This window comes from Corvus brachyrhynchos, unplaced genomic scaffold (assembly GCF_000691975.1).
Source record: "Corvus brachyrhynchos isolate BGI_N302 unplaced genomic scaffold, ASM69197v1 scaffold71, whole genome shotgun sequence".
Taxonomy (NCBI): Eukaryota; Metazoa; Chordata; class Aves; order Passeriformes; family Corvidae; genus Corvus; species Corvus brachyrhynchos.
This window is the reverse complement of record NW_008237609.1, coordinates 2,250,686-2,272,789: the sequence shown is the minus strand read 5'-3', so window position 1 is coordinate 2,272,789 and position 22,104 is coordinate 2,250,686. Positions and strand designations below refer to the sequence as shown.

General features: G+C 35.7%; 1 protein-coding gene across 2 annotated transcripts in view; it reads right to left on the bottom strand.

Moving 5' to 3' along the window:
* KLHL1 (kelch like family member 1) overlaps positions 1–22,104 on the bottom strand; it is a 133,322-nt gene that overhangs the window by 54,600 nt on the left and 56,618 nt on the right. For both annotated transcript variants that reach the window (XM_008631642.2, XM_017731622.1), the window contains exon 4: positions 14,527–14,739. In XM_008631642.2, coding sequence (XP_008629864.1) covers positions 14,527–14,739 — 213 coding nt within the window. The remainder of the gene's footprint in view (positions 1–14,526; positions 14,740–22,104) is intronic.

Here is a 22,104-nt window from a genome sequence, read left to right as displayed (position 1 = left end):
CAGTAGATGGAAGCTTACAAAAGAGGGACAGCATCATTCCAAATAATGCATTATGTGGTCTCTATCTGCCCATGTCTGTTTATTATGATTTAGAGTCTTGAATAGTCCTTAACAACATAATTATTCTGTACACTGATTAGTATTGAACTTCATACCCAAACACATTAATTTTTTCACAGACAGAAAGCAACTTCCAGTTCTCTAAAAATTATGCAGTATCTAGATGCATTCTCCCTCTGAAAAGCCCTAAAGTGTTCTGTGCCCTTAGAAACTTACATGCCAATGTCATGTGGAACAGAGGATTAGAATTATCTTAATAGTATTAAAAATGGTAACAGAAGAACCAAAAGTTAAAAGTCCTTTAAATGAATTGTGAATTAATGAAATGTGGATTTTCATGCCACGTTTCATTTAAGAAAGCCCGTAAGTCTCTTCCTTGATCCAAAATATATCTGGAGCCACTTGACAACCTTGAGTCAGAGAATCACATTACCATATGAAACAAATATCTGAAGAATTAATGACCTAAAGTTTGCACTTTGAATGTTTTTCAAGAGAGATGTTTGATTAGCCATCATTGTCCTTTTATGAGTCTTCTTCTATGTACAGCTTTTTTACGGCTGGTTATTGTTGATGATCACAGTAATGCAGCTACCAGAAAAGAATGGAGACCTCTGAAATGTAAGGTCACGATTGTTCTTTGTACAGATTAAAATGAAAAGCAAATAAAGGGTTTATCTGACTTTCTGGAAAGAATAAAAATACTGCTTTGAAACTTTCTACAAAAATAGTTCTCAGCCTTTCAAAGTCTTACCATGCTGATGCTGCTGTAGATGTTAGGAATCACTGTGTTTCTATGGACAAAGATCCAACTAGAAGAAATTTTTATCTGTCTAAAGCTGGTAGGGGTCATTATTCCTACATCATAATACTGCCATATGAATGTAAGTATTTCTGTTGATTAATGTGGTGAAAGGAATAAATTGTTTGACACTTTGTATTTTCTGTCTATAAGACAATTGCAGGAAATGCCTGTAATACTATCATAACTGCAGATTTCAACTTAATTGCTATTCTGATTAAAGCTATAAATAAATATACCCATTTTAAGAAATATCAGTCAGGCTATTTATGCTTCACTGCAAATATGAGAGGAATAAAGTCCCCTGAGAAGTGCTACTACTTTTATTACAAAAGGAATAAACTCTCAGCTACTTCTGTTGGATAACACTTCTCTTGTTATAAAGACAATTGTTTAATGTATTTAAACTTCTTAGTTAAAAACCTTTGAACTTATGGGATAAACATAATAGTGAGTTAAGTAATTTAATTTTTTTTTGCTTTATTGTGAGAAACTGGAACAGGTTTCCTTGTTTCTCCTATTTCAGTGGAATATTTACAGTGCATTTTCTTACCAGTTTGCTCATCTTGGCTGGGATAGAGTTATATTTCTTCATAGCTGGTATAGGGCTGTGTTTTGGATTTGTGCTGAAAACAGTGTTGATAACACAGGGATGTTTTAGCTATTATTGAGCAAGGCTTACATAAGATCAAGGCTTTTTCTGCCTCTCAGCCTATGCCAGTGAGGACTCTGGAAGCGCACAAGAAATTGGGAGGGGACACAGCTGGAACAGCTGACTCCAGTTGACCAAAGGGATATTCCAGATCATATGGTGTTTCATGCTTCTTATAGAAAGCTGGGGGAAGAAGGAAGAATGGTGGGACATTGGGAGTGATGGTGTCTGTCTTTCCAAACTGCCGTTACACGTGATGGAGCCCTGCTTTCCTGGAGATGGCTGAACACCTGCTTGGTGTTCAATTCCTTGCACTGCTTATGCACATGGCTTTTGCTTCACCTAATCATCTGTCTTTATCTCAATCCATGAGTTTCCTCACTTTTACTCTTCTGATTCTCTCCCTCCTCCCACCAGGGGTGGGGGGTGAGCAAACAGCAGTGTGAGGCTGAGTTGCTGGCTGGGGTTAAACCACAACACCAGCTTTTCCAGTCTTAAACATCCATACTGCATCTGGCATCCAAACCACATACTTTTTGTGTGAAGGTGCTTACATGCTTGTAAAAGTGGATAAAATTATATCAGAATCCAAAATTATCCAATACTATGGATTAGTTCTAAATTTCTTCCTTTGCTCAAGTAAAAAATGAAAGATAACTATGAAATTAATCACAGAAAGGTACTGGGAAATAGAATTAAGGTATGGTTTGCTACTTTCAATATCACTTTAATTTTTGCTATTTCAATGTTAAATAAATATCCTGCTTAACATTTATTCTTGAACAGATTTTAGCAATAGAGCATTCTGACTTTCTTGACAATGCAAGGTATTCATTTACATGCCCGTATTAGAAATTTAAGTGGTTTCCAGTAGTAGTATTATTAGCTATTCAGTAAAATAAAGTAAAAGAAACTAAAGAAAAGTAAAATCAGCAAGTTATTTCAGTCATCAGTAATACTTTCAAATAAGGAAAAATATACAACAAATTTTATTTTTATACATACAAAATTAAGTACTCATGAAAAAAATCCTGAGAACAGGAATGAGAAGAGCATCATGTTTGCACTGTTTATGTGAGAAAGTATTTTGGGCTATTGATTAACCATACATTATTACAATCTTTAAGAATTATAATCAGAGAACATTAAAATTTTGAATGGTCCTCATAAAAAGACATTTTTTATGCATATAATGTCTTTATAAAAAGACATTAATTATGCATTAATTTAAAAATTGGGGCAGTTTTGTACACAAAAAATCCCTTCATTTTGCATACCAGAAGGTACAACGTCAAGAACTGTAAAATTGTGAATTTACTGCAAATATATTTCTCACTTAACTTGCTTTTAAATTACTATATCTTGAAAATAAAATGTACTGCAGTCATAAAATTATTTTCTGCCAATTTTTGCACTCTGAGGTACTATCAATAGTGTCATTTATTATACAGATCCTGATTTGCAAGTAGATTTTATCTAAAGTAAATGAAAACACCTAAATATTCCCTCAGTCTCCCCTTTAGGTTTTAAACAGTAAAAAAACTACAAAAGTTGTTAACTTTTTTGGGGAACTTCTAAACATAGAGAATACAAGGTTTCAAACTGATCCTGTATGTAGCTGAAGTTTCAACTCCATTTCTAAATCCCATTTTACCCATATGAACCTTAGCAATATTACTAAAAGACATTTTTGGTTTTGCTAGGAATTGAATGTATTGAGCTAAAGCCAACATAATCATCTGCTTTGCTCATTTGACTTGTAATCAGGAGCCTTACATTAATTTTTTAAAATAATCTTATTTCTAATTTATCATTTTGAGGTTTTGTTAGCTTTTAAAACAACCATTCCAATATTTTGTCTTAGAAATAAAATAATGAAAAATATCTGCAATTAATAATACCTCAAATTTAGCATGTCTCATTTTCTTTTCTACCATCTTCTTTCAGCTCATTGAACATTCTGGATCTGTTTTAAATTCTTTTTTCTTGTTCATGTTTAATTAATGATTTCAGGAAAGTTTTTTCAGCTCAGAGATTTCCAGGCATTTTTCTGTAGTAAGACAAATACTCAGTATATGAAATTCAATATTTGTGTTGCTTATGGACTAAATTATTCATGATGTGTTAGTCAAGCCAGCTGCTCAACCAACTCAGGAAGAAAGACTACACTAAATCCCTTAGATTTCTGTATTCTCAGACAAAGATTATTTTCTCCTCAGCAATAAGATGCAGCAGACTTAACGATCTTTAAGAAACTCTAGACCAGCTCTTCCTTGAAACATACAGCTAATAATTTCTATTATGAATAGTCTACATTAGGATTTACTGCTTAGACACCACATACTTTCATTAGTCTGACTACAGGTCTGTGATCTCTGTATGCACGCAGGTGATAATATATTGCAAAGACATCAGTCACGTAGCAGCAATAGTGATTAGTCTCAGACTGCAATTTTGGAAGAAAAATCTAATTATGTTTTCTGCCTGAAATCTGAATTCTGACATCTCCTAAGCTTGCATTTTTGATGATCATAGTACTGGCAGCAGAAATGTGTTCAGTATTTAATTGATTTGTAACTCCTTTTCCCCAACACACTAAAAATTATTTAATATTCAGAAAAAATTTTAAACTGGCTTTCTACCCTTCAGTTATAAACAAGTCCTCCCTATTCCTCCCCCACGTCAGGGTACAAAAACCAAACCAATAAAAGAGTATAGCATAGTTGAAGTTTGTTTTCCTTAACTTATCACTAGATTACACTAAAGAATGTATTAAAGAAACAATCAACCATGTACACACACATTCTCTGAGGCTGTACATTTGATACAGAAATAAAGAAACTGACTTTTTCCCCCTTCCTCTCGAATAAACTAAGTAATGGAATTGGAGCATTCATTGGTAGCATCTGTGGCAAGTAATTAAACTGTGGTATTGAAATCACTTTCACAACATTAACTCTTCTTCAAAGCTTATGATTTAACAAACCCATTTATTATAATCTTCAGTATTATTTTCTGTAAGTGGACCCATGTTATCTTTTATGACACTGTTAAAATTATAGCTTAATTTGTAAATATGCCCACACTTTTTTGGCACATATACTGACTTTTGTTGGACTCCTTGTACAACCAGGTCTGTCTTTGAAACTGGTACTAATTTGACCAATTGACTTATCAACCTGATGTATTACTGATTCAAATGTTATTCACTTTAGGAAAACAGCAATTGTTTTAAACCCTCCCACCCCAGCTTCTGCCTCCAGTGATATCTTTTCACAACAATTTTATCAATCTACGTATTTTACAGAGGGGCTGAAATGAGGGCAAAATCTATGATGCAAGCTAGCTACAAAATTCTACTGATGCACAGATCTACATTTTACTTCATCAGAGTACGCTCACTCTCCAGAAAAAGAAGAAAAAACATCTTTATTTCAAGATAAATCTCTTCTTAAATTAAATGTTAAGTTTCTAGATAAAGGTAGGCAAGATCAATGTCTCTTAGAGTACCTTGTACTTTTTCTTCTTTACTCCTTGAGGAAAAAACTAAGTTCATAATTCTGAGAGCCATGTATATTTTGCAATATTGTTAAAATACTACATAAGAAATAAGAAACGGTCAAATTGCATTCAAGAGGTCAAATTGCATTCAAAAGGAAGTGAAACAAAAACTTAAAGAAACCCAATCACATTAAAAAAAAAAAAAAAAGAGAAATCCTTTTTTTTTAAGGCATATTTCTTTATTTGAAGCTCTTCGGAATAATTTTTTTTTTTTTTTCTGAAAGTGATAAATAGGAGATTAGGTAAAAGCACGACAGATGGAACAAATGGAATACAAACATTATTCAGTCAATAAGAACTAATAGCCCATATTTAAAAATTACTGGCTTTTTATTTTTTACTGTAGTTACCTATTAACTGCAGCTAGCTGTAGTCTACCAAAATTGATGTAATTTTCATAAAACTCTTATATGAGAATAAGTACAGAGAAATGGAACATAAAAGAAGCATTTTTTCCCATAAATAATGTTCTCCTGATGCAAATACGATCTTCAGTCTTAGAAGTAGACAAAAAAGATGGATAAGAAAACATGACAGAAGGGGAACTGTATTTAAGTACCTTTTCCAGATATATTTAATGTTTAAATGTTACAAATATTAAATATGATGAATTCTTTGAAGACATACACAATCTCTGAAATGTGGATGACTCAACCAGAATTAGAAGAGAAAATGTTTATAATTTTGTGCTTGTCTACTATGTTGAATCAATCTAAGGGAGAAGGAAGCATGCAGAAAACAGCACTACACTACAAAAAATAAGGACTTAACATTATGGAGGGTAAGTCTAACCCGTCTCTTAGACCTCCCTTTTCCTTCCTTCTTTACTTAAGAGTGACAGATTTCAGTGACATCATTAGCAATAATGGTTTTTGCTTTTAAAACTACCTGTTGTTAACAATTGTTGAAATTGATCTTTGGCCTCATTACTTTCAATAACTTATGGTTGCCTGACCTCTGGAGGCATGATTTATGGAACACCAAAAACTAGCAGCAAAGCTCAGTTCATGAGCCTTTCACAGTAGTTTCTCTCCCCTGTCCAGTTGTGGAGAGGAGGGTAGGGTGGCTTTAGTAGGCACCTGGCACCCAGCCAGGGTCAACCCACAACAATAATCTACAAGCTGACAGTCAGTAAGAGAGAAAAAGATATAAACCTGCCAAATAATGACTATAGATCATATGACCTTGTAAAAACATAAGCAAAAGGCAAAACATGTCTTCTCAAAACTGAAGACATCATTTTATGCGAATGTAGCTCAAATGTATTACTCATTTAAGTATGGCGCTATTTCAAAGGTCAAGGGAAGATATCCCCTTATTTACATGACCAGAGCTTCTAATTGATTTAACAGTTAATATAATCTAGTTTATCCATAAATATCTGTTTTCACATGGACACAGTGTATACATTCTAGTGGGGACATATATGAAACATATATTCTCATAAGCGTTTCACAAAAAATGCATAGAATAAGCAACAGAAGTACAGCATTTTTATGAAACTATTGTTCTAAGTATTTCACAACACAGAATTAGTTTAAGAGGGGCAAGGTCTTTATTTTCTATGCATCATTATCATTCCCCAATAATTTTATGACCACATGAAGAAGTGATTTAATTAATGAAAATCCACTCTTCCACTCAATAATTTTACCCTAAAATGTTTAGTAGTGAACCATATGCTCAGTATATCATGAGACACTGAATAAAAAGTCAGGTAAGTTGCCTGTGTGTTGGATAAAGAAAGAGTATTATGTTGAGACAACCTTTTATTTGAAAAGCACCTCGTAAGAGCTTCAAAGCATTTACTGGTATTTACTGGTATTTACTAAACTTTACTGATAATAAAATGCATTTGGAAAAGAATGTCACACATAACTATGTTAAGCAGTTATCACTTTCACTTGTTTACATGTTTACAAATGTTCACATGTCATTTATCTACACAAAAAAATCCCAGCCATATTGACAGGACTTTTGGACAATTCTAGAACTATCTAAAAGGCATAAAAAAGAAATCCTTTGGATTGTATCTTGCACACTGCATTGAAGTATCATATCTTTGTTCAGGTAAAGTATCAGCTGACAAGCTACATCCACTGCCAGAGAAGCTGCTATAAAAAAAGTCAAAAAGTTAGCTTTACTCTATGATCTATATAAGAAAATTTTGAAAGTAACAGCTTATTGTGTTTCTACTGGCTATACTCCACTAATTGTCATTATACAGGCAACTGAAATTTCAAGCACAAATTTCTCCTACATTGGTAAGTTAATAGAGGAATATGGAGATCATCCTAGAAGCTTGATCAAAATTCATTTTTTGTGGACTGAGAAGTTATTAATTCTTAAGGTAATTAATTTTTATTTACTTGAAATTAACATAAATATTACTTTAAAAATATTGTTAAATTTCTTCACATTCCCTGATTTATATTATTCTGATAGAGGTTGGCGTTCAAATCGAGTGATGCTTAATCCACTTGCACAAAACCAAGCATTTAGCACCATTTGAGATGCCACAAGGTGTTTAAGAATCCACACAGAGCCAGTAAATATAGCCCTGGATTTATGAGGAAATGTTTCCAGAAAAATTGCTTGGAACCAGGCAGCACGATAATCCATGGAACTTCTCAAATCAGCACACATGTTTGCTCCTAAGCGTTGGGAAGGGCACTAGATCTTCATTGCCTATTGATGCCATGAACATTTTTTGCCTTTTCTTGTATACCCCGTCATACTTTTTTTTACAACTTCTGTATTCCTAGTGCTTTTTCCCTACATTCTTGGACTTGTTTGCCAAGCTGAGAGACTAAACATTTTAGAAGCTTCGTAGCTAGGGATCAGCGTGCCCCAGACCCCAAGGTCCTCTCCAGAACACATTCTGTAAACCAAGACAGAACCATGCAGGGGAAGGCTCCTTGGGGCAGGGGGCTCACTTGAGCCTCTCATTGGGGAATCTTTGATAGATATGCTAATTAGTAAGACCTATAATGTTATACCCAATCTTTTGGGGGTGTGCATTTGGCGGGGTGCATTTCGGTGCATTTGACCTGGATGTGTGCACCTAAAGATCCTTAAAAAAAATACCAAGGTAAAATCCCTTTTCCCCTTCTAACCGTGTATGACTCTTGATTCTAAGACCAGGAAAAGGCATCACTATAGTGAGAGGTTAGGAATCTAGCTGATGTGGAGATGTGGAGAAGTCTCTACACATAGGTGAGTAAGAAACTGAATCGTACCTTCAGTCTTTTCAGATTCAAGTTATAATCTCCTGGTATGCAATTATTTAGAAATGATTGAAAGAATTCACAAAATGGTGTAGAGGATGACTGAGTTTACACACATACTTAGGATTTACCCCAGACCAATTGGTAGGAACCAATCTTAAAAGCCTGGAACTCTACTCAGGTGTGAGTTCTTATGAGCTGCACTTGTTTAGTGACGCTGGAGACAGTCAGAGAACTGAAAAAGCTTCTCATTTAATATTATCAATCACACTGCTCTCAAAGACAAATTTAAAGATTGACTGACATAGAATGATACCCTCCATTTTTGCTAAGCAAAGAAACATTCACTTGTTTCCTCTAGCTCAATATATATTGAAAAGGTCAGAACTTAATGAACCTGTCTGACAACTGCCTGGTTAATTGGGGTTTTTTTTAGCAGTACAAAGAAATAACTCCTTGCCAAATGCCAGCTGAGCTGTGGAAGGAATTTACAAGTTTACCTCATCATGTCAGTTATCTAAGATAAGATTTAAAGGGTTTCGATTCAATTATTACATGCAAATTCATATATATTTTTCAGATCATGTACAGTCAGATGTAATGTGTGAATTCTAAGGGGATTTAGAGGCTCAGTGCTTCCTACAAGTTACCTACAGCAACTCTGTATAAATAAGAGGACAACTCATGTGGATCTGTTTACTTTCTCTCCAGTGGCTTACATGGTATTTACTTCATTTTATAAGGACTGCATTGTTTCTGCTCCTGGGCAAGAAATCTAATTTAGATGCCTATAACAGGTTCACTGGATCTGAGCCACAATGTATTTAATACTCAAAGACTATGCATTATCCTACTGATGTGAATTGCAAGCCTCTGAAAGTGATATCATTAAAAGTATTGCAGAGGAAAAGACAGTAATATCTCTGCTTTACTCTATGATATTTTTTAACTCTCCTACTGTTACAAGTGGATGCAAATAACAGCCTTTATAAACCCAGCACACTTCTGAAATACAAGTTAGCTTTAATTTAAGCATTTCTACCATGAAATATTTGTGCTCTTTTTATCATGCACATCTGAAAAACACTAAAACAGTATCACATCCTCATCTTTACTGTCATGCTATTCTAGGTACTCAGTATCGTGTTAACTTCTAACTCTTGCTTGTAATTTCCTTCAGCAGCCCAAGTACCATCAGCAATTTCTCAGACTCTTAAAAAACACCATAAAAATAATGTTTTGCCCAATAGAAGCTGCAGAATTCTTGGCTCATGCTGTAGTATCAACATTAACAGATACATTACATTGTGTACAGACAAACAGCAGCAACCAGCTTTTCATCTTAGTAAACATGATTACATCATTAGTAATCAAAATAGGCAGAGGCTCAAATACACAGCTGCATTGCATCGAATGCTTCACAGCACAGCTTGAGTCAGGGAACAGGAGATACAAACACAGAATAAACTATTGTGTTTTGAGAAAGGTGGAGAGAAAGATAAGGAGAATTCAGTGGAATAGATTCAATCTCTTCTACACCATGTGCCTTCATGGCCAGAAGTTAATATTTCAGCTTCAGCTGCAAGGTTAGACTTTTGTCTATATCCAGTTAGTGAGGATTTAGATGAACTGTTTTGCTCCCTGAGGGGTGGGAATAGCAATCACTGTATCACGTCATCAGAGATTAAGGTGAGAACACCTTTAGCTATTCTCTAATCATACCTTAATGGATATATCTTTCCAAAACTATAGATTTTCACTTCTAAGGAAAAGGTTCCTAACTACATTCTACTATGAAAGAATTAAATAAATTCATATATATATGTGTGTATGCCCACGTGTATGTGTAACGTACATTCATGCACTAATAGATGCTGGGGGCCACCCAGCTGGAAAGTAGCTTAGCAGAACAGGAGCCAGCACTGTGCCCTTGCCTCAAAGAAGACAGGTGGTATCTGGAGCTGCATTAGATAAAGTATTGTCAGTAAGTCAAGGAAAGTGATTCTTCCCCCAGCCTCAGCACTGGTGAGGTCAAACCAGGAGAGCTGTGTCCAATTCTGGACTCCTCAGTGCAAGAGAGACATGAACATACTGTAGAGAATACAGTGAAGGCTCACAAAGATAATGAAGGGACTGCAGCACTTCTCCTATGAGGAAAGGCTGAGAGAGCTGGGTCAGTTCATCCCAGAAAAGCAGAACCTTTGGGAAATCTTACCAATGTTCATAAAGACATGAAGAGAGGCTGCATAAAAGAGACACCACGGCTCTTTTCAGTGGTGCCCAGGGGACCAGAGTCAATGGGCACAAACTGAAACACAGGACGTTTCTGCTGAACATCAGGAAACATTTTTATACTGTTAGGGTGACTAAGCACTGGCACAATCCTTGGAATTACTTAAAACTATTTAGATACAGTCCTGTGCAAATGGCTCCAGGTTATCTCTGCTTGAGCAGAAGTGTTGGACCAGAGGTTATCCAGAGGTCCCTTCCAACCTCAGGCATCCTGTCATTTTGATGCTGTGACTATGTATATGTTTATCATATCATATAAAAAAAAAAAGACATATATATGTATATATACATACACACACACACCTGTATATAAACTGTCTGTAGTGTTTTTGTTTTGTTTTACATGTACTAATTTTTTGGGATTTTTTAATATTAAAAGGGTTTAATTTAAAATTCATTCAAAAATACTGCTGAAAATTGAGGGCAAGAGTACCACCACTTAGCCACAAAAGTAGCTTCTCATAATTTTTTAACAACTGACTAAATGTCATTTTAAATATAGTTTTTGCTTGTTTCTTAACTTGTTTAACTTACTCTCTGTACAGAATGCTATTAAAAGTTACAGTGAAAAAAATTCATAATAAGCTTGTAAATTAACAATTCAATTAAATAATCTAAATACTTCAGCATTAATAAGCTTTAGGAGTGCCACCAAATTTTTACTCTCTACAAATCCCTTAAGAACAAAAACGAGCATAGATTATGTTTCCTGTATGGATCAACATAAAATGTCTGGAACACCTATTGGAAAGTATTCTTATTATTATATTAGCTATTATATTGCCTATTACCTATGTAACTACTTATTATAATGTGAAATAATTTCTTATATTGGCCAAGCTACCAATATTTGCTTTTTGACTTGAATGAAGAAATATGAACTGTTTTAATTCAGAAGATGGTTCCAGGCAAATCAAAGAAGCAAAAAAGTTTCTATGGCAACATTGCAGGTTCTATTATTTCATTTTCAGCTTCATTATAGTTTCCTTTTAACGTGTTAATACTGGCTTGACTTCTCCTAAATTCATCTACTGGATTATGAATCCCATTGTTTGATATTGTAGTACTTAAGTCTGACTACATTGCCAATATAATTACTGCACCTTGAGAGTGAAATGAGGTATCATGAAAACCCAGGATACAAATTTAAAGCTTCATTTTAAGAGGATCTCAGTACAATCTTTCCAATCTGTTAATAATCTCTGTAGTCTATGAGTTCATATTTTTCAAAAGAATTTAAAAGTAAGGAATATAAATCGGGTTTTTTTCAAAGGTCCAATGATTAGCTGCTAATTTTGACCTGGCTTCTTTCCAGAGAGCTCTTCAGTTAATTTCCAGTGCAATGAAAATGATAGAGGGTTTTATTTGAGATATATTTAAGTATAAACCACAGCAAGAAAAAAATCCCCTTTTGGTAATAAAAAGTAAATTTTCACTTTCAGGTCTCAATAATTTTTTGCTGAAATTTTGTTATATCTTATTTCTAATTTCAAAAAACACCTTGCTTTTTTAGCATTATAGTTGATATATTTATGAAGCAGTTCTCAAGTACAGACCAGCACCAGTGTGTATGACTTAATTTCCATATTAAATAGAACAGAAAGTTCAAAAGAATTGCCAGTATATCACTATAAAATATTTCTTTCTAAATCTCCTTATAAACAGTTTTTAAACTTTTTTCTTTTCATGTACCCAACTCACTAGTCACCTACCCCCTTGCTACATAAGTGCAGCTCAGCAATAGCCAAAACACATGTGTTACCAGCACTGTGTAATAGACTGAAATGGTTAATGGCTTAAATTGCTAAAATCATTGGAGGACTTTTGCCCACAGTAGAAAACTGCAAAGATGCAGCTGTTCATCTGGGACCATGGAAACCCATCTCTCCATCTCTCCCCAAATATGCCTACTGTCTGGAATTCGGACTGTGAGGGGAACTTGAGATAAGGTAAAGGGAGCACTCCTCAAGTGATACTGGAAGAGAGACTGGAATGCTGGCGGCTCAAACAATCAGGAACAAGCTGACCTGTGCAAAGTAACCTCCGAGGTGCAGAGAGCAAGCACAGCTGACACCTCAGGCTATAGCTGGGTGTTGAACCAGGTAAGGACAGAGGCAAATCCTTCCATGCACATTACTGTCTCTACTCAAGTGCCTCAGCTGTGATAACTCCCCTTTTCCGAAGTACTGGGGCATCCACATGTAGCCTGAAGGTATTGAGCTCTGCTGATGGGCCATAATGGGTCTTAAGGGACTCAAATTCATTGATGTAATAGGCAGGTGTATCTTAGAAGGTGCCAAAGACTCCCGAAGTGTCCCATGATCCACAACATTACATCATCCAGTTGAAATTCCCCACTCCCAGGGAGGTACCTGGGCTTTCCTACCAGAGAGAATATAAACCAAGTAGCTTTTTTGTCCTGTGGATTTCCTGGGATTTCCTCTGTCAGCTGGTGATCCAGTCTGAAATTTTCATTTGATCAGTATGTGGTGACCATCACTTCAACAGACATCAAAACAAGTCTCATCTTGAGGCCTACAGGTGGTGAAATTTTTCTAATCTTATCCCTTCCTTCTCTTTCTTATACATTTTCTTAAGTGACATTTTTATGCTTTTATATTGTAAATAGCTATATGCCTGTTTTCCTGTACAACCAAATTGTTCTACAATAAAGCCTACACATGTATGTTTAAAAACACCAGTCATTCAGTGTTGTTTCACTCTAATCTGCCCCAAGGGATCTGTTAACAAGATGGGTTACTTTCACCTGTTTTATCAGTAAGTGCAAAGCACAGCACCTTATCAGCTGCCATGAAGAAAGTTAACTTCACTCCATGCAGACCCAGTACACTAAGTGAAAGGAGAATGATCAGTTGTATGGAATTATGGAAAAAAATTGCTACTTAGTTCTCTGGGGAAAAAAAAAAAAATCAGGAGCTGAAGCCTGAATCACAGATTCATAGAAGCATTCATAAGAAAGGAGATCCAGCTGACTTCCAGTGGTCACCTAGGTCAAGTCACATCAGGGCTTCTGCCAACACTGGATTTAGTGATCTGGTCTAGCTAATTCAGGAAAACCTTCAATGAAGAAGATCACTTAGCCTTTGAAAAAACTGCTACATTTGTTCATTGCATTCCAAGTGATTCCTCCCCAAGCCAATGTCCAAACTGAACTGCCCATGCTGCAAGTTGGAATGTTTGCCTCTTCTTACATTTTGTGGTGCGCTCAAGAATGTGGTTCCATGATCTTACCTTCAGGCCTTGAGTTGCTATTAGGTCATCGCTTAGTCTTCTTTTCACTAGACTGAACAAGCCCACTTCTTCTGCTTCTCCTTTCCTAGCTGTCATACCATCTTGGTAGCCCACCCCTGGACCTTCTCCAATTTTCTCCTATGCCTATCAAATTGTGGAGTACAAAACTGGAAACAAAAGTGCAGGTGCAGCCTTAGCAGCACCAGCTATTACAGGAATAATAACTTCATATGGCCTGGTGACAGAATTTTTTGTGTTGTTGAACAATATAGAGTTCTCTTAATTCATACTGTTGACTCATCCTCAGCCTGGTATCTGTCATAAGCCCCATGTGGTTTTTTGTTGTTGGTTTGTTTGTTCTGTTTAGATTTTGCTGGGTTTTTTACTGAGAATATTTATTATTCTGCCTGTTATCCTTAGCATGTTATGAAATCTGCAGTTACTCCTCTTCAGTTTCACAACTCTGCCCTTCTTGTGTATGTGTTGGCCCAATCCTCAAGAGAGATCACTCAGGGTGAAAGGCTACCACCCATTTTTTCTGATTCTGAACAGATTTGCTTTTAAACACACAGAGTATTCAGAAGTTGCAGATTATAAACTGATGAGAGTTTTCACAAGAACACAATAATGATGACGATCTTGTTGTTATGATGATGATGATTGCATAATTCTAAAAATACCTGAGGTGGAAGGAGTGGTAATCTGATATAAGCAAGCAGCATACTTAGGTCATTGCATCGCCTCTGCATATCATACTTCACCCACATCATTAAGGCATGGAAAATGGTCTCTTCATCAGGAACATTCACATCATCACTGGCAAGAAGTTTATGGAGTTCTTCGGCTGGTAGAAGTAAAAATTCTTGATTTCTTATAACTTCCATTATATTCTCCTGTGAAGAAAAAGGTATTTCAGATCCAGTAATATCCAGTAATCCAGTAATTTCAGATCCAGCAAGAAAATAAAAAATAACTGTTAAAGCTAATAAGCCATAAGATTAGTCTATATCTGCCATACCTAGATATGGGTATGCTCTGCCATACCCTTGCAGCTCATGAGAAAAACGAAACATAAACGATTAGAGTTCAACAGCCATAGTTGCAATTCATATATAAATATATTCCGAAAAAAAAATGAAGATTATATGATAATACTGTAATTAAAAATTGTCAGAATTAGTAAAGGCGGTTGTTTGAATTTTTTATAAACTCAGTTGTAGTTGAGCACATTAAATATATTGTAAGTCTTTACATGCACATACTACATTTTCCTGGATATTTTCACTGTCTGATCTATTTCTTAAATAACTTGTCAGTCATACGTAGTTATATTATGAATATCTAGATTTCTGTCTACACATATGAGGAGAAGATAGCACCATGAATTAAGGATTATTTTTTGACCTTGTTTAGAACAGATTGTTAATATCCAGTTATCATGCAAAATGTTTACAGCAATTAAAATCCCACAGTATTGAAAACTAATACTGTTGTGGTTTAGGAATGGTACTCCCCAGTTCAGTGCTCCCACCAAGACTCTCCAAACCACATGACACTCTCTTGCTCGCCTGCTTTTTCCCTCACCCCTCCTCCCTGTGGTGGGCTAGAGAGGAAAACTGGAGGCACAAAAGGTACAGGTCACAGGTTGAGATAGGAAAAATTTACAGGAAAAAGCAATGAGGTAAGGAAACAAACAGCAACAGCAACAATACTACAAGAAAGGAAACGATTCACACAGAACCACAGCCCCCACACCAACCCCCCCATCCCCAATAGACAACACCAGATGGATCCCTCTGTCACATTTACTTGACTGGAAGGAACTGCTCCCCCTTGGAAGAGACCTTTCCCCTACACTCCTGGCAATGACATAAGGTTTTACAGACCAACTTCCATGTCCTTGCTATGCCCCACTCCTGCAAAAAATTAACCTTGTCCTGGACAGAACCAGGACTAATAAAATAGGTTTTATAAACTAAATTGGTTTTATAAAATTATTTTATAAACGACATAAAACATAATCAACAAAAAAAGTGTTGCATTTAGCTGTCTGAATCCTACTGACTGAATTAAGCACTCCCTGAACTACCTACTCTACATCAACAGGACACAGCAGAATCACAGTTCTACAGATATTTTTTTCCAAACATTTCTTGTAGGGTGCTTCATATCTGTGGAGAAATTGTAAATGTGTTTTCATATTCTTGATCCACAGACAATTATAAGACGAAAGTGAAGTAGTTGAAGACTGGAGGCACAAGAAAAAAGAACAAAATTTTTATATAAACCAAAAATGTAAGAAGTAATAGAGGGAGCAGTAAGTTACAACATCTAATAGATAGTAATGAATTTCATTATTCTGTTTTGGATAGATGTTCTAAGACGAGAAGTGGGGAAAGAATGACAAAACGTTAATCAAGGACTTAAGTGTAAGAATATCGAAACTGAGGGAAGTGGATAATACCACTGCTACACCCACTAAATTCAGTTTTTAGCTGAATTCAGCTATCAAAATCCAAATCAATACTATCTGTAATTGCTTGTTTGGGTCTGCACCAGGAGAAGGACTGACTGGTCATTGGAAACTGAAATAGAACTAACATAGTATTGCTAAGACATTATAACAAATACAGGAAAAAAATGCGCAAGACTTGCAACATCAGAATTATACTCCGGCTCTAGTATGTGACATGCTGTCCTTCCCTGCCTGATGCAATAGAAGGAAACTCTTATTTTAATTCTCCAACTTCATATTTTTTGAAATTTACTGCTTAAGCATATTTATTAAAAATTAACTGCGTACTATTTTATATAAGGTAGCAGAGATGAATAATGCAGACATAGACATGACAAAATCATGAGACAGTAGATCCTTGAAATGTGTAATGTAATTACAGATAAAATACGTAAGTGCAGATGGAATAAATCAGATATAGTTAAAAATTATGCTTTTTATTATGAATGTGAATGCTTTGATAGGTAAAACTTAATTTTCAATCAGTTACTTTTTAACTCTACATATATAGGATGCTGACACAACAGAAAATCAAAGGTATATATATATGGTCATGGACTACATTAACCATGCTGTTAAATTACCTTAACATAATTGATAATTGGATCAAAACAGGACTCGGTTATTTTCAAAATCATTAGATTAAATGTCAATAGGACCCTAAAAATGTAGATTTCTCTGGAATGAGGTTTTAAACTATTACCTCCTGATAAAGTTTAAATTGTGTGTCCAGAACATTGTAGAATATCTTGGAAATGTAAGGGAACTAGTTTGTAGGCAGGCACTTAACCACAAGCTGGCTTAATTCATTTTAATTAAAAAGTCATAAAATTCACAAAATTTCATTGCACTTCTCAATAAAATGATTTATAAGACAAAGTTTAATTAAGCGTGGTTCAACTGAGATTAAATCCCATTATGAAAAAAAATATAACTCTACTTCTTAATAGGAACCAACATCAAACTCTGCAATAGCATATTAATCCAAAGACCCAGTACTATAGAGAAGCATTGTGGTGGTGGAACACATTTCAGGAACTCACAGAACTCAATTAATTAAGAATAGCATTCAAAGCAGGAGCTCTAACTTCAGAACAATAATTTTAGGTTTGATTAAGGTCTTTTTGGTCATCTTTTAATGTTTTTCATTTGCATATATGCTTAAAGAGAACTTACTCCAGCCTCTGTACTGATTGACCATTGACTTAAAGTAGAATCAAACAAAGTTTTCAGACAAAACATATGAGCTCAAATCTCTTCTACTAAACATCTGGACTTACATTAATTTCATGTTACTCAGGCATGAGTACTGCAGAAAGTAACAAATATATATTATGTTTTATACATATAATATGCCATATATATTATAAATATACCATATATGTAATAAATATGCCATATATATACATATATATATAATATAAGTGTCATAGATATAATTCTGATTATATATCTATAAAATCCAGGTTTTTGATCTTCAGAGCTAAAAATTCTCTCCTTCAACTCATTAGCATTTCCTGAACAGACTAATGAATGTTAAATCTTCCTAGATAACATTTTAATTTCTTGAGGTTAATTTCATTTGGAGCAGCAAAGCATATTTCAATGGCTAACTGTTCTACAGGATACAACAGATATCTGTGACATCTTTCCATGATACATTTAATAAAATTTAAGTTCTCCTGAAATTAAGGTGCAAGATAGGAACTGAGCTACACAGTTACAGAATTAGAGAATCATTAAGGCTGGAAAAGACTTAAGATCATCTAGTTCAACCATTAACCTAACACTGGCATCTTCAGCACTAAACCATGTCCAAGTACCACATACCACATCTGGATGTTTTTTGAGTACTTTCAGGGATGGTGATTCCACACTATGACCACCCTTTCAGGGAAGAAATTTTTCCTAATATTCAGTGTCTTTTTCCCTTGGCACAAGCAGAGGCCATTTCCTCTCATCTTATTAGGAGAACAAGGGTACTGAACCTTAAAGTGTGCCGAAGATTATGTGACAGAGGTGTATGAGTCTCCAGGACCTGTAATTTTTGACTCAAATACTTAAGAGGATTTGTAGATCTGGTCTTCACTATTTCATAAGTCTCACTAGATGCACTGGGCCCCTTCTGCATGCATCACTTGCATAGCCTTTCCATGTTTTAAATAAGTGGAGTAGTGGATTTTTGCTTTTAATTCAGAAAATGTAACCTACAGTAGAAAGTATGAAAGTCTCTGAACCTGCTTGGACAAAGCTGTGTCACTTGACTGCTCTTCCACTTTCTCCAAGTGACCATGCAGCAACCATTGCTGTGGAGTCATAGCATTTCAATGGCAGAGATGTTTCACTTGTAAAGCTTTTCAGCAGTACACAGGGTTAGCATTAAATAAGCATGAAGCATCAGAACAGTAGAGCCATGTAAACAAAACACGTCTATATTTAAAGGCAGATAAGCAATTGCCCAAGTATTTAATAGGGTGTGCATCATATAAACATAAAGGCTCTAATAAAATTAAATTATTAGCAAATGAAATTTAATACCACATATCTTTATAATGATGTCACCAACACAATTGAATTAGATTTTTTTAATCTTAACTTGTAATGATCATTATTCCACATGGAATCAAATTATCAAATTATCTCAAATTATCTAGAAAAAGCTAGTTTTCATTGATGTTTATGTCATTGATTTCACTAATCAGCATATATCAGTTATAATGAAGAACCTCAAAAATATTAAATAATTTCATATGTTGACAAAGAATGTCATATTCTGAGAGTGCTATTCAGAACCTGCTACACCAGAAATGCCAAGGAAGTAAAATGCTTAGCAGGTTTTCTGGTTTTGGATGTATGGGTCTTATTTAAAATGTTTTATGTTTTTGCGATTTGGACGCTGTGATCTTAACAATTAAAAAATTTAAACCAAATAAACTAATGCCAAAACTAAGATACCCATATACTAGGCTTTCACTTAGTACATCACTAACGTCCATAATATTTTAAGCTCATACTACTTTTAGTTTAGAATTGAGGTTTTCATGAGAAGATTTAAATAAATGAATAAATAGTGCATCTGATTTTCATATTAAATCATATTGGTAGTATACTTTCTGAAGTGATAAGACATGAAAGCAAATTTTGATATTGGTCAATTCCCAAGCTATTTCAGTCTGGAATTATTGCTGCTGTGTTACACTGAATTCAAACCTCTTGTTTTTATGCCTGATTTTCCATATCAGCTGTGTATCATATAATACTACACCCCCTTTATAACATTGTGTAATTTCTTCCCTAAGAAGAATGGGCTTTTCAGGTTTGTGAACTCCCATTAGACAAAGGACCACTATTTATTAATAGCCTTATAGTCTGGTTCTCCTGCCAAATCCCAGATTCTATCTGGAAACCTGAACCTCGGATCCTGAATCTCCAACCAAATCTCAGATTTTATCTGAGAGTGAGCTCTAGCTGACCTAGGTAATCCAAGGATCTACGTTTCTTCCAGCACCAGATGCCAGCCCAATATAATCATTACAAAAGGGCTATAAAGGCTGGGGTGTTCAAAGGACGGTGTATGAGATCCTACATATCTGTGTATGCTCCTCTGAACTTTGTCAGTGGGAAGAGAGATAAGAAACTGCTGCTTTTTGGGGAGAGCAGACAGCATGTTAAGGATAGAAGAGACTGCAACTGTGGGTACCATCTCACACAGCATACTGAAATCTTAGTATGAGACTTCTAGATGACTAAGTTAGACTTTCAAAATCTAAATATTTTCTTTTTTTATTTGCAACTTTTAAATTAATTTAAAAAAATAATAACAATAATAATTGAGTTTTAGGATATGAGGCTACAGAATTAGCCATACTATACTGTCATTCATTGTCAATATGATGCAGCATTCTGGGATTCCACAATCTAAGCGTAGCTCACAACCAGTTGCTCAGACATTTGCTGCCATGTTGGTTTATTATCACAATCTAAGCGTAGCTCACAACCAGTTGCTCACAGACATTTGCTGCCATGTTGGTTTATTAATGATAAACTGGCTAAAAACTTTCAAGCTATGTCAGAATGATTAATATTTTTTTCTTGTATTGGTGAAGGATCTTGTCTCACATCCTGCACATATTCTTTTTCACATGGGTTAGCAAGCATAGTCCCAGAAGGGATTTTCTTGCAAAGAGGTGCTTACAGCTTCCTCTATGACTTAACAGAACCAATCAACTGGCTAGTTTGAATATTGACAATTTTTTAAGCGACTTAAAATTTTGACTGCCTCTGTCGTCCACATTTAAGAATGGACAAACCCCGGGAAAGCACTCTCTTGCTTCCTGCTTTGGGACAGGTAGCTGGGCTTGGCCCATATGGGACCTAGAGGGCCCGGGCCGGGCCCTGCGCGGTCCAGGCCAGGACCTGCTCAGCCGGGCAGGGCCGGGACACAGCCACCCCCCCGTGTGCGCGCAGGCGGCGCGGCCCGGCTCTACACCCCCCCTCCAGTGCGGCCAAGATTCAGCTGAAGCTGCCCACTGCCCAGCAAAGATCATGTGACCAACATCGATAAGCGAATTCCAGCTGCACAGCCCAGGTGAGGTTAACCCTTTTAGTGCTGTAAGTTTCCTCCAGAATAGATGAAGCCTGCAGACATTAAGTAAAGCAAGAAGAGCTGAAATCCTGAGGTAGGAGAAAGAGGAGAAGTGTTTTGAAGGTGTGGTATGATTTTTTTTTTTCCTTCCTTTTAGGTCTGTTAATAAACTTCTTTATATTCTTTTAAGTTTTGTGCCTGCTTTGCTTTCTCCTAACTCTTATCTCACAGAAGGTAGATAAGTAAGTGATAATTTGAACAGAACCAGTACACTAAATTGGTGTTTCTGCCCAGTTACAAACTGAACCCGCTACACACATCTAGTAAGATTCCAGAAGCCTAAACCTGTACACAAAACAGGCGCAATTTGCTAGATGGATGAGGACATGTACACATTTTGCTCCCCTCAACTGAAACAATCTTCCAACACTGTCCTGGAAGGTCCTGCATCCCACAAATCCTGGAGCTTCTCGGCATTAGGCCTCAATGTATGCACAACATTTTCTTCCTACCATGGTATCTAGGAAAAACAAAACTCTAGCAGTCTGTAAACCAATTTAATCGCTATTAATTATTGCATCTTTCTTTTTTTCCTTCTTTTATTTTTTTTTCTTTCCCTTTTTTGGGGGTCTTTATTAATGCTTGTTTACTTTCCCAAAATAAATCTCCTCAGGGAAGTGGTAGCAGCATCAAACCTGACAGAGTTCAAGAAACATTTAAACAATGCTCCTAGGTACATGGTGTGACTCTTGGGGATTGTCCTGTGCAGGGCTGGGAGTTGGACTCAATGATCCCTGAGAGTCCTTTTCAACTTGAAGTATTCTATGATTCTGTTTTCTGACTTGAATTGGCCCAGATTGATATATTTGTCATTGGATAGGTTCACAGCACAATTTCAAGTAAATAGCAGAAGAGATCAGTACTGTGAATCATCCAGAGGCACTTTGGATTTAAAAGGCTGAAAGTGGCAAAAATACAGAATCACAGTGCAAATTATCACAATGGTACAGTATCGTATAGTGTGGATACATACTGGTACTGACTCTGGTGATTGTCTGGTTTTGCTCTTACTTGTCTAAGATTTACCCTTAGCACTTCCCAAGTATGGAAAATATGAGCTGCCCCAGCTGTTTAAATTGCGCTGTTTCCACAGCAGGA